This window comes from Panthera onca, chromosome D4 (genome assembly GCF_046562875.1).
Source record: "Panthera onca isolate mPanOnc1 chromosome D4, mPanOnc1 haplotype 2, whole genome shotgun sequence".
Taxonomy (NCBI): Eukaryota; Metazoa; Chordata; class Mammalia; order Carnivora; family Felidae; genus Panthera; species Panthera onca.
In genome coordinates this window covers 41,380,829-41,397,572 of record NC_138351.1, presented here as the reverse complement: position 1 = coordinate 41,397,572, position 16,744 = coordinate 41,380,829, and the positions used below count along the sequence as shown (strand labels likewise).

General features: G+C 38.8%; 1 protein-coding gene across 5 annotated transcripts in view; it reads left to right on the top strand.

Moving 5' to 3' along the window:
• Window positions 1-561: 561 nt before the first annotated feature.
• The window catches only part of PSIP1 (PC4 and SRSF1 interacting protein 1), a 39,589-nt gene continuing 23,406 nt past the window's right edge, over window positions 562-16,744 (top strand). For 4 of the 5 annotated variants that reach the window (XM_060609715.3, XM_060609717.3, XM_060609718.3 and 1 more), the window contains exons 1-4: window positions 563-738; window positions 1,278-1,492; window positions 4,554-4,630; window positions 15,601-15,739. In XM_060609715.3, coding sequence (XP_060465698.1) covers window positions 1,421-1,492; window positions 4,554-4,630; window positions 15,601-15,739 — 288 coding nt within the window. In that variant the 5' untranslated portion in view covers window positions 563-738; window positions 1,278-1,420. Of the gene's footprint in view, window positions 739-1,277; window positions 1,493-4,553; window positions 4,631-15,600; window positions 15,740-16,744 lie in introns of all 5 variants that reach the window. The other variant, XM_060609716.3, reaches the window with a different exon arrangement.

Genomic DNA, 16,744 nt, shown 5'->3' with positions numbered 1-16,744 from the left:
TGTAAGGCCCGTTCAGCGAGCTGTAAGAGGCCTACAAGCTGCACACCCTCCTGCTCCGATTTCATCTATGGGTTTTTGTACAGTTCTTTTTTGGATGGATGGTGCAAACCGCGCAAGTGCAGCATTAAAGCCTCTCCACCCTGGGAAACGATGCAAGAACATGCAACTTAGGCTGCCAGGTTCTCCCTAACACACAGCCGAGGGCTGGAGGCCTGGATACCCGCCCCCAAACCCCGTCCACAACAATCGTTTCCTCCCTCCCCGCCTTTTACATACAGTACACATACAAATACACACACGCAGAGGAGCCAGCAGGGGCGGGCCGGGCCCGACCACTCTGCAAACCGCAGGGGGGAGCCGCCTGGGGCCGAGCTATTTTCGCCCACTTCTTTGTTCCTTCGCACCAGCGCCTCTCTGCATCTGGCTGTCACTGATGGGCAAAAGCCAACTTGGGGATCCGTCGTCTTCTGAAGTTCCGCTTCCGCGTCACACACCTCAGGCCGGTGCTGCGTTGTCCCCCCTCCCTCGGCGAGCAGTTGGTCTCGCCCCAGTGCTAGCGGGCGCCGAGCGGGAGCCGCGCGGGAGCAGCGCAGCGACGGCGGCGGCAGCGGCGGCGGCGGTTGCGATTCGGGGCCGTTGAGACGCCTCTGCGGCAGCTGGTGGCGCAGGTGGCTTGCGTGGACGCGGGCAGAGGCGGCCGGCCCGCCACCGCAGCCTCAGCGCCCGCGGCCCCGGCAGGTGAGCGGGCGGCGGGGACTCGCCCCGCCCCCCCTCAGTGGCCTCGCTCCTGGCTGTAGCGGGGAAGTGGCTGCGGCCCGCCCTGGAGCCCAGGGGCAGCCCCGGGGCTGCGGCCGTCGGGGAGCAGGTCGGGGGGAGAGGTCCTGTGTGCACGAGAGGGGAACGTTCCCCTTCCCTTTGCCATCTTTTTTCCCTCTCCCCAGACCCCCTCCCTCTCGGCGCTTAAGCCCGGAGAAAAAAAGCCAGAGGAAAGATGGGGCGGGAGAAAGGGGAATCGGGGGCTGAGAAGCATCTCTGTCTCAGGTGGTGGCGTCTCTTCGGGCGTCGAGCGGTGGACCTGCCGAAGCCTGGAGGGGTAGCTCCTGGGCTGCGGAGGCCGCGCACTCGCGGGGGAGGAGCGGGAGGCGGCTCTCCCCTCACTCTCCCACCCCCACCCCTCCCCGGGCCTCCCCTCCCCCTCCCCTTCCCCCGGGCCTCCCCGTGCGGCCCCTCCCTTCGGGTTTCTTAGCATTAACCGCCCTCCGTGCTCTCCCTCGCAGGCGCGTCGGGACGCCCGGAGGCATCTTCCCCCCTCCCGCTGCCCCGGGAGCCTGGGCTCCCGTCCGCCCTCCCGCATCCCCTCGCTGTGCGCACCGCCGCGCCTCCTCCCCGGGCTTCAGACCCCCGGCCTCGCCCCCGAAACATGACTCGCGATTTCAAACCTGGAGACCTCATCTTCGCCAAGATGAAAGGTTATCCTCATTGGCCAGCTCGAGTAAGTGATTTTTTAGCCTTCGATTCAGCGGTGCTACCTTCCCCAGGGGCCTACCTCCTACCCTTCCTCTTAATTTTGTTCTCCGGGTCCTTTCTCCCCCTCGCTTTCCTTCAGGCTCATTTGCAACCTTTCGTTTTAGCTTTTTGCCCGGGAATCGCCCATGGAATTGCAAAAATCCAGGTGTTTCTACTTAAGCATTTCCCTATGGTTTGTTTTTGACAGACTTTGGCAGGTTTTCTTAATAGGAAATATTGAAACGGGATGCCAGTTAATGTTCCATTGTAGGGGAAAATAATCACGTGTGGGGTTTGATGTTTACAAATTAATGAAACATGGAGGGTTTTGAAATTTTGAGTGAAATGTAGAGCATCCGTGGAGTTTATGGAGCCTCTTAGATGTCAAAGAGGTGATTAAATTGGATTCACAGGGTTTTTAAAAACGTTTTGTAGTTGATGAGGCCTCTGGATTTGCTTGTTTCATACAGAGATCTAGGACTGGATATTCTTGAAAATTTTACAATAGGATGTAAATGTATTTTCACATTTTTATTGGTGAAGTTTGCCTTATGACCTTGAAAAAGTTGTTTTTCCTCTTTGTTTTCCATAGGCAAAAGAGCAATAGACTCCGATTCCTAGGCTCACATCTAGTGGTACAGAGAGGTAATTAAGGCCTAGGGTTTTTTGGTGACATTTAAGAATTGAGACTGTTTAATATCTAAGCGCCATTTTCGGAAAAAGAGGTCTTTTTGTTAGCTTATGGTAGGACTCAGGTTCTGAGATCATGATAGAACCAAAAGAGTGTTGAGATCCATTAGACTGTTCAAGATTCTTTTAAATATAAACTTGATATTCTAAAGTTGTAATTTCCACCAACTTGCTCTTCTTTGAGGAGTGTATTTCTTAAAGACATTCAAATCCTGTAGTTTTAATTATGTCAGCTGGGGGAAAACATACCCATAGAGAATCCTGCAGTGTGTTTGCTGACTGCTATCCAAGTGTAAGGTGTTCACTGTTTCTTGATTTTTCCCATCCATTTCTTGTTTACAGGTTTCCTTCCTAAACCTGGACAGATTTTTTTTCCCCCTAGTCTATCAAGTCTGCTTTTTCGTTGGAGTCTTATCTTGAATGATCCTTAACTCAGAATTCTTACCTATATATTTGACACTGTATTTCCTTTGTGATAACATTTTAACTCTTATGTGCATGCTTTGACTTCCAAATAGATTGAAAACTTCTTGAGGGCAGTAGACATAAACTGAATGTCTTCATGCCCCCCCCCCCCCATCCTTAGTATGTAATCATGTATTTATATAAAACACTGTTCCATGTTTGACTAGAGCAGAGGGAAATTGGGCAGGTTTAAGACCCCTCCAAGGTACTTTGTTTTCATGGCTTTTACATCCTAATTTATTTTGAGGCATTTTAAAATCTGAGATTACAGGATATATCTGTAGTCACATTTCGATGCTACGGTGCAGTTAAAAGCCAAATGAAAATGTTTAAAAAGTTATCTCCTTTGAGTTAGTACTGCTGAAAGCAAAATAAAGTAACCTTAGGAAGGCAAGAGTATTTTTCTTCTTTGTTTAATAAGTTCTGTATTCAACAAGTTCATTTGGATTGGAATGGGAAATTTTTGTGTCTTTTTCTTAGAAGCTGCTGATTTTGGTTTGATATTATCTGTGTGCAAAATTTATATTCATTTTTCCATCTTCTCCAATCTTAAATTATGTCTTTGCTTTAGAGAGATTAGGTCTCATCTGTGACTGTGACAATTGTTCCTAATTTGATTTTAATATTTTCTGTCTCCACATTCCAAACTTCCTTACTTTTTAAGTTTTGCATGGTCTTGTAATCCTGTATCAATAATAATTGTTTTTACAGTAACTTAAAGTTGCCAAACATTTATTACACTCTAGGTACTGCACATTTAAAACTGTTTGCTAGCAGAAAGAACATATGAACTGGGTTAACAGAAAATATCCCTTATCGTAAGGGCTCTAAGCATTTTCACAATTTCGGGGGCCTTGTCACAAAGTTGAAATGACCAGTACAATGATGGTATACGTGAGGAAATTGAAGTCTCTAAGAGTGTTAGGTGATAATGATTCTATGGATTTCTGCAACCTCAGGCTGCCAAACAGTCTAATCACCCTCACGGTCTTTTCTTCAACATGATAATGCATAAAGAGTGCAGGGTAGGTCCTCGAGTGGTCTGCTCTCTTCTTAACAAAGCTAACTGATTTTTTTTTTAATGTCTTTCAATTTGTGAAGGCTATGACACAAGTGTTGTTATGAAGTCTAAATAAGTGATGAAAAAATAGGTTAAATCCTGGCTTGATAGTACTGCCTGATGGCTTTACCTCTGAGGTCTGCTTTCCCTTGTTGATAAGGGAAAGTAACAGGTATTACTGATGTTAGACTTAACAGCACCTAATACTTTTTTCCTTAATTAGAAAGACTGAAAGAGAAATGAAAAAAGGAACAGAACCTCCTGTGATTCAACTATGTAGGTGCAAGATCTTTCCAGAATGTGTGTCTCAAACTTTTAGAAATACTGCTTGGAACTTTCATTAATGTCTTTTACATGACTCCAATATTTGTATAGCCTTCTTGCGGAAGTATCATTTATGATTTTTGAACAGGTTCAGACTCCCTTATCTGAAATGCTTAGGGTCAGATATGTTTAACAATTCAGTGTTGGAGGATTTTAGAAAGGTAACAGTGGTACGTGTGGCATGTATTTTGCTCCTGGTTAGGGCCTTCTGGAATGGCACGTGGTAATCTAACAGAGTATCTTCGCAGAGAAGCATCAGAAACACTAGGTGGATAAAAGATACTACGAAACTGCTTCAGTGTCCGTCCGGGTTTTGCCACCAAATGAGTTCTGAGAAATATTTTGGGTTTTTGAGCTTCTTGGGTTTCAGAATTGGGATAGGGATTATGACCTGTAGAACTGGTCTACTTTTATCAGATCCTTTTTGGATGGCTTGTTCTCACTTTATTCTGGTGTGTTGAGGTGTGTATGATTTAAAAGATTTTAATTTTTCTGATCTTTCTTTTAGGTAGATGAAGTTCCGGATGGAGCTGTAAAACCACCCACAAACAAACTACCCATATTCTTTTTTGGAACTCATGAGACGTAAGTCCTTTTAGCTCTAAAGGCAAATCAGAGTTAATTTAGTGGGGTCATTGAGCATAAAATGAAAAACAAGTAGAGATTAGTTCAGAGAGAAAGCAGTAGAGTAATAATAGGAAACTTTAAAATAATCTTTGAACTTTGGAAAAAGTCTTCAAGTTTCCCTTTTAAAATTTATTTTTAGGGCAGAAAAATTAGATATTGCAGGTTTAACTTTTATTGGAATAGATGTTTACTTAATAAAAGGGGGATGTGTATGGAATCTTTCAGCAACCAGAAGATTGACAGGCAACAGTATGTAAGGAAAGTTTTAACAGAGCATTTGGTATTGATACAGTTATGGGTACGATAAATGCTTTTCATAAGGACAACCTGACACCCTATTTTAGGCTTTGTGATATTAGCCACGCAAATGGTTTATTATGGGAAAACCAAGAAGAAATCTGGGAAATTCTCTATTTATGTGGTCCTGAGAGCCACTGTGACTATATACATGGGCAGAGGACTGATTTGGTAGAGCACATCAAGTTTTCAAAGATTGCAATTGAATATTCTTGAACTGTTACTTTTAGGTGCATAGGACTACTCCAGGTGCTATTTCATTAATTTTTGGTGATTTTGCTCTTGAAGTTTAAAATTTGCAATAATTTTAGTAAAGTAGGCTTGTTTATCTTGGACGGGAGAAACAAAGTTGTTGATTCTAATTAGGATTATACATTTCTAAGTGTCTACAGTGGCAACATTTGGTGTAATGTTGCTTAGCCACTGTATGAACTTTCACATAATTTCTTTTAACAGCTTTACTGAGGTGAAATTCATGTCCTGAAGTGTCACTTGTTGAAAGTATTTAACAGTGGATTTTAGTACATTAATTTTCATACCCGTTAGCAGTTATTCTCCATTCCCTTCTGAGAATTAGACAACCACTAATTTACTGTTTGTAGATTTATCAGTCCTGGATAGTTCATATTAATGGTATCATACAATGCCACATAATTTTTTTTTTAATAAAGTTTTGAGTCTAGAATTGGTTTGGCCTTCAAAATAACTTTGAGCTGGGTTTAGGGTATATCCCATATATAAAAACTTAGTTTTGTAAGAAATGATGAATTTCTGATTCAGTAGAGTAATCTACCATTTAAAAAGCTTCCATAAATTTAAGAGGAGAAGGAAGGTATCTTTTGGTGAGAAATTTGTGTACTGCATACTGGAGTGGCAGTTTACTTCGTGTGGTGCTAGGTCAAGCTGTACCAGTATCACATGGGAATTTTAGTATGCAAAAATTCTTGGACCCCCACCTCATAATTACTGTACCAGAAACGGGTGTGGGACCCAGCAGTCTGCTTTAACAAGCCTTCCAGGTGATTCTGATGAAGTTTGGAAACACTAGTGAGTAGACATTCCTTAGAATTTTCCAGTTTTGTAGGTTTAGAATTCTAGGGGCACCTGGGTGGCTCAGTAAGTCAAGCATCTGGCTTCAGCTTAGATCATGATCTCACAGTTTGTGAGTTCGAGCCCCTCGTTGGGCTCTATGCTGACAGCTCAGTGCCTGGAGCCTGCTTCGGATTCTGTGTCTCTCTCTCTCTCTCTCTGCACCCCCCCCACCCCACCCAGTTTGTACTGTCTCCCTCCCCTTTTCTCCCTCTCTCAAAAATAAATATAAATTGAGCTAATATTAAATTTTCTTTTCAAAATGCATTTGTCGGGACGCCCAGGTGACTTGGTTAAGCATCCTACTTTGGCTTAGGTCATGATCTCCCGTTTTGTGGGTTTGAGCCCTGCATCGGGCTCTGTGCTGACAGCTCAGAGCCTGGAGCCTGCTTTGGATTCTGTCTCCCTCTCTCTCTGCCCCTCCCCCACTTGTGTGCCCGCCTGCGCGCGCGCGCGCTCTCTCTCTCTCTGTCAAAAATAAATAAATGTTAAAAAAAATCAAAATGCACTTGTAATGTTTTGTGCCTTCGTGCTTTCATAAGTATACCCTTCATCTTTGGAAAGGCGGCATTGCTAGATCTCTTTTGGTCTGGTGACTTTTTTTGTATTTAAGGTTTTCAGAAACTGGGTCTCTGATGATTTGCCTTGCCCCGCCCCCACATTGGGATGTGGTTATTTGAGCCTTTCAGTTTGGATTTTGCATATATGAGAGTTTATTCTAACAGTCTGTAATTAGGGATATGGGAAAGGAAGAACATGGGAGAAGAAACGCCAATTTGGAGAACTACTTATTTGTAACTGATTTATAGATAAGATTTTTTAAAAGATATTTTTAAAATGTGAATTAATTTAGTGCAGAATCCTTTTGTAGCTTCATTTTTGCTCTGACCTAGAAAACGTTGGTTTTTCTTAGCATTTTATGACATTCACAGTAAATTCATCCAGCAATCAAGTTTGAATATTAGACAACAATGAGCCCTTATGTATACCAACTGTGACCATCTGCTAGGTGTCTTAAAACATATTCAAGACAGATTCTTCGTAAACGAGACTGACAAGGACCTAGTGCTTTTCCTGGAGCCAAGTCTTGGTGTTATCTTTGATTAGGTATTAAAGTCTTCCCCTTCCCCTCCACGTTTAGTCAGCTAGCAAGTCCTCTTGTAAAGTGCATGCTGATCTGTCCATTTTTGTCTGTCCCTTCTACAGCTCACTTATAAATAGTGTCCTAATGATATCTTGGTCTGTTTGTACTTTTCATATCCCAGTCAGATCATGTCATTTTCCTGTTCAGAGATCTTCAGTGGCTTCCTTATTAACATTGCCAACAAACAGAACCCCCAACTTTTATCTGTAAGTGCTGTTGTAAGAACTTATATGAATTAGCCTGTGCTTAACTCTCTAGCCTCATCACATTTTTCCACTGTTACATAAATCTTTCTCTTGTCTCAGATCCTTGCTTGTTTTTTTTTTTTTTGATGGGAAGTGCCTTCAGATTTTCAGTCATTTAGATATGAGCTCAGATCCTCTTATGTTTACATTCTTCCTTGCTATGATGATTGAATTTTTTTTTCTTTTTCCTTCACCTACAAGTGAGGAGCTTGGAGAGCAGGGACACCTGGTCTATCTTGTTTATCATCATTTACTTAAGTGCTGGTGCATAGTAGCTATTAAATAAATACTTGGTGATATTGAAAGTTACTTTAGATGAAATCATATGTTGATTATGAATTTACTGTCCATTAACCAACATTTATATAGTGTTTAAAACAACTAGGTCAGAAGGCTGTGAATTCTGACTGCCATTTACCTGCTACATGACCTTAGGCAGGTTGCCTAGCCTTGTGTCTTTTTTTTTCCCCATTTGTAAAATGGGAATAATATATTTTATCTCAGAATTTTGGGTTGCAAACAAGATACTACATGAAAAATGCTTAGAAGAGCGCTTTGCATGTATTAAACAAATGTCAGCTACCAAAGATAATGTTGCATATTATTTTTTGAAGACTTGTGTTAAACTGTTTGAAATGCAGTTTGAGTTTTGCTGACTGCTTGCTATTGTTTACAGAGGAAATACTCTCCTAGTTCTATCTCTAAAGTCTAGGAAATTTAAATGAACATGGTATTTTTGTTGAGTGTATCTCCTTACTGATCTTAATACAAAGAGGTTGCTCTTCGTATTAACTGAGATGCTCAATTCTAGGAACTTCAAGAAATACCTATCACAGGCTGTTCTAAAACCTGCCAGATACATAGTTTTAAGAGTGAAGGTGAATGGGGAGGGGACAGTCAGGGTTGTGTATAACCTGTCCACAGGAAAGGAATAAAGGAATGAAATCATAGTGTAGGATTTTATTTTCATCTACACTTGTTCTCATATACAGCTTCTGTACTCTAGCCATAACTGTGTGTGTTGCTATGGGACTTGTGTAGATTGTTATAAGCCTTGTACCAAGTAGTGAGGAGAGGAACTGTTTACTCATCTCTATACCAGCAGGTTTGTGGCACATAATAAATATATATTCAGTTGTCTTTTGAGTCATTTGCTATTATAAAGAATGCGTGCTGTTATAAAACTAGTTATAAAACAGTATATTTCATATTTTGTGATTTAATAATGAGAAATGAAGCAGCAAGTTAGAATCAGTGTTTTAAGAAATAACACTTTCTGTTTATTACTTGGCAACAATTAAATGAGTTTTGAGCTTTGTATTTTCAACTCTGATAAGCTTTCCCATTTTTTAAATTTATTTATTTATTTTTTTTAACGTTTATTTATTTTTGAGACAGAGAGGCAGAGTATGAACAGGGGAGGGGCAGAGAGAGAGGGAGAGACAGAATCTGAAACAGGCTCCAGGCTCCGAGCTGTCAGCACAGAGCCCGACGCGGGGCTTGAACTCACAGACCGTGAGATCATGACCTGAGCCGAAGTCGGATGCTTAACCGACCGAGCCACCCAGGCGCCCCGAGCTTTCCCATTTTTTATGTGCCACTTCTGGTTTGCTTTAAAGGTAGAGTGCTCCAGGTGTGTGATAATTGAGCTTTATAACATACAACCTACAAAATGTGTGTTGACTGACTGTTATTGGTAAGGCTTCCAGTTTAACAGTAGGCTGTTAGCAGTTAAGTTTGGGGGAGTCAAAGTTACTTGCGGATTTCTGAATGTATGGGAGGGTCAGCATCCCAAACCCCCCCATGTTGTTCAAGGGCCAACGGTTAATGATTTCCTGTATTTAGGACGTTTTACATTAATCTTGATTCTTATGGGCTATGACTTTGGTATTTAAAGTCAAGAGTTCATGTATATAGGGGTACAGTATCAGTATTTTAGTAGCTGTTTCAAAGACTGTATTACACTGGATAAAAGAAACCCTGGAACCCTGTTAAGGAATTCTGTACAAAGTTGAGGCTCTACTGTTTAATAGCTAGATGGCCTTGCTTGGATGAGTTAATGCTTCTGACCCTCAGTTTTCTAATCCTTAAAATGAAGATTTTGGTGGTACTTAAGTTTCCTTTCACCTCTGGAATTTGGTGTGTAACTTGGAATTAATGTATATCTTTTCATTGTTAAAACTAAAAAAAAAAAAAACCCATAGTTTTCTAAAAAGGAAACAAATTACTTTTACTCCTGTTTTTTTAGAAATGACCCTAAAATGTGTTAATGTTTTGATGTATTTGAGATTTGTAGGTCATTTTATTTTATTTTTACATTTTTAGTTTTTATTTTTATTATTATTTTTTGGTATGTCATTTTAAAGTGGAATGCTTTGAAGAATGAATCAGGGCCATAGCCACATCAAGTTGTGCCCTTGGGGACTAGCGATGGCTGTCTAAAAACTAATCTGGGGGCACCTGGGTGGCTCAGTCGGGTAAGTGTCCGAATCCAGCTCAGTTCATGATCTTGTGGTTCATGAGTCTGAGCCCCACATCGGGCTGTATGCTGACAGCTCAAAGCGTGTAGCCTGCTTTGAATTCTGTATCTCCCTCTCTCACTGCCCCACCCCTATTTGCCCTCTCTCAAAAAATAAACATTAAGAAAACCGAAAAAAACGCTAATCTGGACCCTCTTTATCAAACCTGTGGGATTGCATCCCACAGAGAAGCGTGTGTGTATGTGTGGTGGAGGGGGTGCTCGTGCTCTTATTTTATTAAAATATAACCGACCTATAATATTGTATAAATTTAAGGTGTACCTTTTGATTTGATACATTTATATATTGCAATACGATAACCACCAGGATTTGATACACATATATATCTCAGTATGATTGCCACTATAGCGACAGCTAAAACCTCCCGTCATGTTCCATAATTATCATTTCTTATTTATGATGAGAACGTGGGAGGATTTCTTTTCTTCCTCCATGGTTTTTTTTTGACTCCCTTTAAGGGGTTCCTTAGTCTTGAGCATATTCCATGACCCAGCAGTACTACTGAGGATATATTATGAAGATGGGTTCAAAGATTGAGCAATGTTATATTCATTGTGGCTGTGTTATTTTATGGTAGAAAATGTGTTACAGAAAATAGTCCCAACAGTAGGCCGGTCAATTTTGATATAGTCATTCAGTGAAATAATAGGTAGCTGTTAGTAATTATTGCCACGAAGAGATGTTCATTTTAATTTGAAGAAGTATGCAAGAGTGTGTAGCATATACATCAAATTAATATTTATATGTATATATACAGCTAAAAAGCAGGCTGAAACTGGCTATTGATGGTAAAGTTTTGGATCATTTTTGTTTGGTAGGATGTGGTATTCACTGAAGAATATTTCAATAGCTTTATTGAGATATAATTCATATGTCAATTCATTGAAAGTGTACAATTCAGAAAAAATAAAGCGAGTTTATCGTAGACAAAGTGTACAGTTCATCTTAGTATATCCAGAGAGAAGTGCAGCCATTAGCACAATTTTAAAACGTTTTTATCCAGAACGTTTAATGCCAGAAAGAAACTCTGTACCCGTTAGCAGATACTTCCCACTTCTCCCCATTGTGTCTTCCTGTTTTCCCATAGGCAGTCCCTAACCTATTGCCCTGTCCTGAGCGTTTCATATAAGTGGAACTGTACAGTATGTGGTCTTTAATGACTGGCCTTTTCCATGTAGCATGTTTTCAAGGTTCATGTGTATTGTAGCATGTGATAGTGTTTCATTACTTTTTATTGCCAAGTATTCCATTGTATTAATCTGTCCCATTTTATTTATCCATTCATCAGTGTGTAGATATATGGATAGTTTCACTTTTGACTATGAATAATGCCAGATTTGTGTGTATCAGTTTTTGCATGGACATGTTTTTACTTTTGTGGGAGTGGAATTCCTGGGTCAAATGATAACTTAGGTTTAATCCTTTCAGGAGTTGGCCAGACCATTGTCAAGTCAGCCATGCATCATTTAAACATTCCTACCAGCAATATATGAGGATTTTAATTTCTCTGTATCTTAGCCAAAATGTGTTCTCTTTTTTATTTGACCTATCCTAGTGGGTGTGAAGGTAGTATCTTGTGGTTTTGATTTACATTTTACTGGTGACTAATGATTTGAGCATCTTTTCATGTGTAAATGTTCTAAGCTTCTGTGCATAACAAATGATTTAGATTAATAAAGTTTTTCTCATTTAGAAAGGCATAGTTACTTAAATTTGGTATATTGATTAAAGATGCAGATTGAAGTATGACTTCTATAGTTGACTGTTGGACAAGATAGGGGTTAGAGGCACTGACCATGCAGTTGAAAACCTGCAAATAACTTTGACTCAAAAACTTGACTGCTAATCGCCTACTGTTAACTAGAAGTCTTATGAATAATTTAGTCATTTAGCAAATATTTTGTATGTTATATGTATTATATGCTGTATTCCTACAATAAAGTAAGCTAGAGAAAAAAAAATGTAGTTAAAATTATGAGGAAAAGAAAATACATTTAACAATGCTGTTTAAAAAAAAAAAAAAATCCCTTCATAAGTGTGCCTGCACAGTTCAAGCCCATTTTGTTCAAGGGTCAGCTATAATGTGAGCATCATGAATAGTAAAATAATAGAAAGTAGAGCTTGAATTCTGAGTCTGGAGGAGGATCAGAGGAGAATTTTTTAAAACCTATTCAGCAAAAGTAAGAATAACAGTTATCCAAGGATAATCAAAAGGTGTGTATGCAAAGAAGGTGGTGTGAATTAGAACAAATATAAATTATTACATTGTATGAATAGAATTCTGTTAAGACTTTCAGATTGGATTAATTAATGATCTTAGCTATGTCTTATTTTGTGAGACAAGGCTTAAACAAGACATGACCAAATAAACAATATAATGTCACAGGGAGTAAGAATGGCAGTGTATATACTGTCTACTATAAGTAGAATTTTAAAGTCAGAGCATGAGGAGAGAAGCATATAAGCCCAGTACACATGAATTTTGGCTACCATGATTTAAATAACACCAGTTCCCCCAGCAACATTGTTCAGATTTCACATACCCTAGAATGTTAACTAATTGCATAAACTACAAAATTTGCCGCTAGCTCTTCAGTCCACAAGTCAAAATGTAAATAACAAATGCATAGCATGTCACTTTTTTCAAAAGATTTGGTGATTGGTCACTGTGCATCTGTTTTTCAATTCACACGTAGATGGCACAGTGTTTAGTGGTGGGGTTGCCTCTGTCTCTCAGTGATCTACTTGCCCAGGTTACACTTAAAGAACCAAATCGGGAATTAGCCAACATAGATGAAAGTGCAGCAGAGAAACAGTAACACTAGAAGCGAAGTTTGAACTGAATGTAAATCGAGTTAACAGCAGAAATCGCTAACCTTCGAATGCAGACATGCTGCATTTGGAGAGACTGGATATGCAGCCAGAGGAATTTGTGAAGGCAAGCTTATCAACATAAATGAGGAAAGTGGTTGTAATAAAAGGGATAAAGATGTCTCAGAGGAAATGATGCCAACAAAAAACATTAAAGATATTTCACAACATTGAAAGTGCAAAGGATAAAATGTTGGAAGCTGATCAGGCTTAGAAAGGAGTATGACAGTTCGCCAAGGCATAGAAAATATGCTCACTCTACACATAAGTTATGTGATCAGAAGAAGGCAAGAACCATTCAAATTATTTTAGCTTAGTTTTTTTTCTAATGTTTTCGATTACAATGTACCCTAAGTACTAGTTTTACTATTTTTTTTTTAATTTCATGTCTTTTCACTGTCAGAAATAGTGTTTAATGTTTTGACAATTTTTAAAAGTTATGGAACAATCACAATTTTTCCCATTGCATGGTCATTTTTTAAGTCTTATGTTGTCATGCAAAGTGAGGACTGCCTGTTTTGAGAAAGAAAAATAATCCAGGTAAATTTAATTGTCAAACCTTTATATGGTAAGTAATATCATGGTAGAATCTGTCTTTTGAATAGCTTTTAGGTTTAGAGTCATCTTAAAATACCCCATGTTTGAAGTTCTAAAACATTTTTCTATAATTTTATTAAGTATTTAAGGTCCCTACCACTTTTGGAAGTTCCTGATGCCAATTTTGAGCCCGTTGGGCATTTTGAACTGTAAGGGATGATGCTGACTTTGTACATTGCTACTTAGCATCCAGCCTTTTCAGTTGTCTTTCCATCTTCTACTCTGATGGTATTGTCTTTCTTGTTGCCTTTGGCTTTATGGGCTGTTTTTGTAAGGTTTTAGGAGAGATAATTTGTGTTGAATTGCTTTGGTCTAAATACAAGTATATTTGTGATGGAGATTTAACCCAAGTTATTTACTTGGAATTTGAAACATGTAGGAAGAATTGTTTTACTATTTTAACTAAATGTGTTTTTCTAATTTGAGAAGATAGGTAGGAATGCATGATTCCTAGTAAAAGGCTGAATTTCTGGATCAAATGAGATAATGATTAAATGTGCTTTAATCAGTGTGTAGTTAAAAATTCATGTATACAGGGATATTCCTAAATTACAGAATTTAAATTATAAAGCTGACTGTTGTATGCATTGGCTTTACTTAAATAGAGCTCCATGTCTCTTTTTAATTAAAATATCATCCTAAAGCCTTTTAAAATACTCTAACTGGAGTGATACCTGTAGTCATTAGGTCCCTAATTCTTAAAGAATTTCACCAGGTAAGTAATTTGACATGTACGTAATAATTTATATCTTAAATTGTAGCACATTTTAGAGGAAATGAATAGTATCTGGTTTTCCTCTTCCTTTGGAGAATACATACACATCAAATAGCATAACAAAAAAACTCCCACATACTGGTGCATCTTCCTTTATGGAACTGACAGACTTCTGTGGGACAGACTGAGGGAGATACAAGGGGTCTGTTCTGGAGAACATCTCCAGTGCGTGCACACACAGTTTATTCTCATCATCCACAGACTCCATATTTGTGAATTTGCCTGCTCACTGAAAATATATTTGTAATCCCACATCAGTCAGTACTCATGGTGCCTTCATGTGCAAGCAAAACGGCAAAAAATTTGAGTAGTTTGATGCACACATTCCTAGCTGAGGCTGACCATGGCAGTACTTTGCCTTCTTCTTGTTTTCACTCTCTTACTGTAAACAAGTGTCCTTTTTGCAGTTTTCTGTAGTGCTATAATTTTTGCATTTTTGTGCTTTTTTTGTTGGTCATTATGCAGTTTGGAATAGCCCCCAGATATGGTGCCGAGGTGCTATTTAGCGTTCCTAAGTGCAAGAAGGCTGTTTTGTGCCATATGGAGAAAATCTGTGGTGTAGAAGTTGAAGCTATGAGTTCATTATTAGTGAGTCACTAATACATATTAAGAGATCTTTAAACAGAAACATGTGAAAAACCAGGTTATGTATTGCTTGGTGACAAGGTGACCAGAGGCTCACAGGAACCCTACCCTGTGTTTTCCCTTGGGCAGTGGTGTGCATTATTCATTAATTCAGTGTGTGGTGACTTTGTAGAACACACTACCACAAATAAAAGAGTGACTTTAATGAGTATATGAATGAACAAATTAACCAGCTATAACCTCTGATTTCCTTCACTGAATAAAGTAAAATTCTTACCGTATTTTATTTCAAAAGCCTGCGTGTACACACACACACACACACACACACACACACACACACACACACAGTAATGTACCTCATTGACAGTATTTTGAATTGTGCCTTGTACCAGATTACATTGAAATTAGTATTTGGGGTGATAATGCAATTTTATCACAGTTCTTTTCATTTTGGGGCTTTTTAAAATTATAAATTATACATAAAATTTACCGTTGTAACCATTTTTAAGTGTATAGTTCAGTGGCATTAAGTACGTTCACATCGTGCAACTTAAGTGTTTTTTTAATATGGGACTGTGGATCCTAGGAGCTTATGATTGAATTTAACAAAAGTATTTGAACTTAAATCTAATGAATCATTTGTGTCTGCCCTTTAATTTATGTAAGATTTTTACTGCATTTTGGGTTAAGAATTGTCTAGAATTGCATCCTAGGGTAGTACTGTTTAATAACTTACATATTTGAGAATGCTTTGCACTCACATTTTTCTCCCTCTCCTTTTTTAGTGCTTTTTTAGGCCCAAAGGATATATTTCCTTACTCAGAAAATAAGGAAAAGTACGGCAAACCAAATAAACGAAAAGGCTTTAATGAAGGTTTATGGGAGATAGATAATAATCCGAAAGTGAAATTTTCAAGTCAACAGGTGCGTCCTATTACATTAACATTTAGTTTAGTATCATTTATTCAGTCTTGGGGGATAATCGCTATTCTAGCTTTAGGAAAATCAATATTAAAAGCCTTGTAAATTTCAGATTAAATTGTGCTTATTTGTGAGGTTGAATCTTGACCTTTCATATCTAGATGAACTGATGAAAATGTTACCTTCATGGGTAAACAGAATACTGGAAAATACTCAGTTATTTAAGTCCTTCTGATTGATTATTTAATGTGTCGTCGAATTTAAAGCCATATGTACTGTTCTCTGAAATTTAGGTAGTATAACTTGAAGAGTGTATTTTTTTCTTATTTTTTTTTAAAGTTTATTTTTATTTATTTTGAGAGAAGGGGAGAGAGAGGGAGAGACAGAATCCCAAGCAGGCTCTGTGCTCAGAGCACAGAGCACAATGCAGGGTTTGATCTCACGAACCATGAGATCATGACCTGAGCTGAAATCAAGAGTTGGACACTTAACCAACTGAGCCACCCAGGAGCCTCTTTTTCTTACTCATTTTAATTCCTAAATCCATAAAATTGTATTAGACTACAAACCTCATATGGGTTAAATTAAATATGTGACAAATACTGATAGCACTGTGCAAAGTATACTTCATGTTTTTGGTGTTTAGAAGAGCAGCCTTAAACTTTCTTTTTAATCTGTTTTTCGTGTATCCAGAGGTTTTGTTCATTTAAATTAGATTGAGAAAGAGGCATCTGGCTGGTAGTCAGTAGAGCATGCGACTTTTGATCTTGCGGTCATGAGTTCAAACCCCACGTTGTATGTAGAGCTTACTTTAAAAAAATAAATAATAAGACTGAGGTAGTAAGAACTAAAAGATATAGTAGCAAAAAGTAGCATGTGCCATGCTGCTTCTTACCTTTAGAGAACTTTTCAGGTGCTATTCTGTCTGGAAGGTTTTAAATCTTACAATGGTGCTCCAAGAGTGCATTAGATGATCCTGAGTACCTTCATTATCACCCAAATTTATTT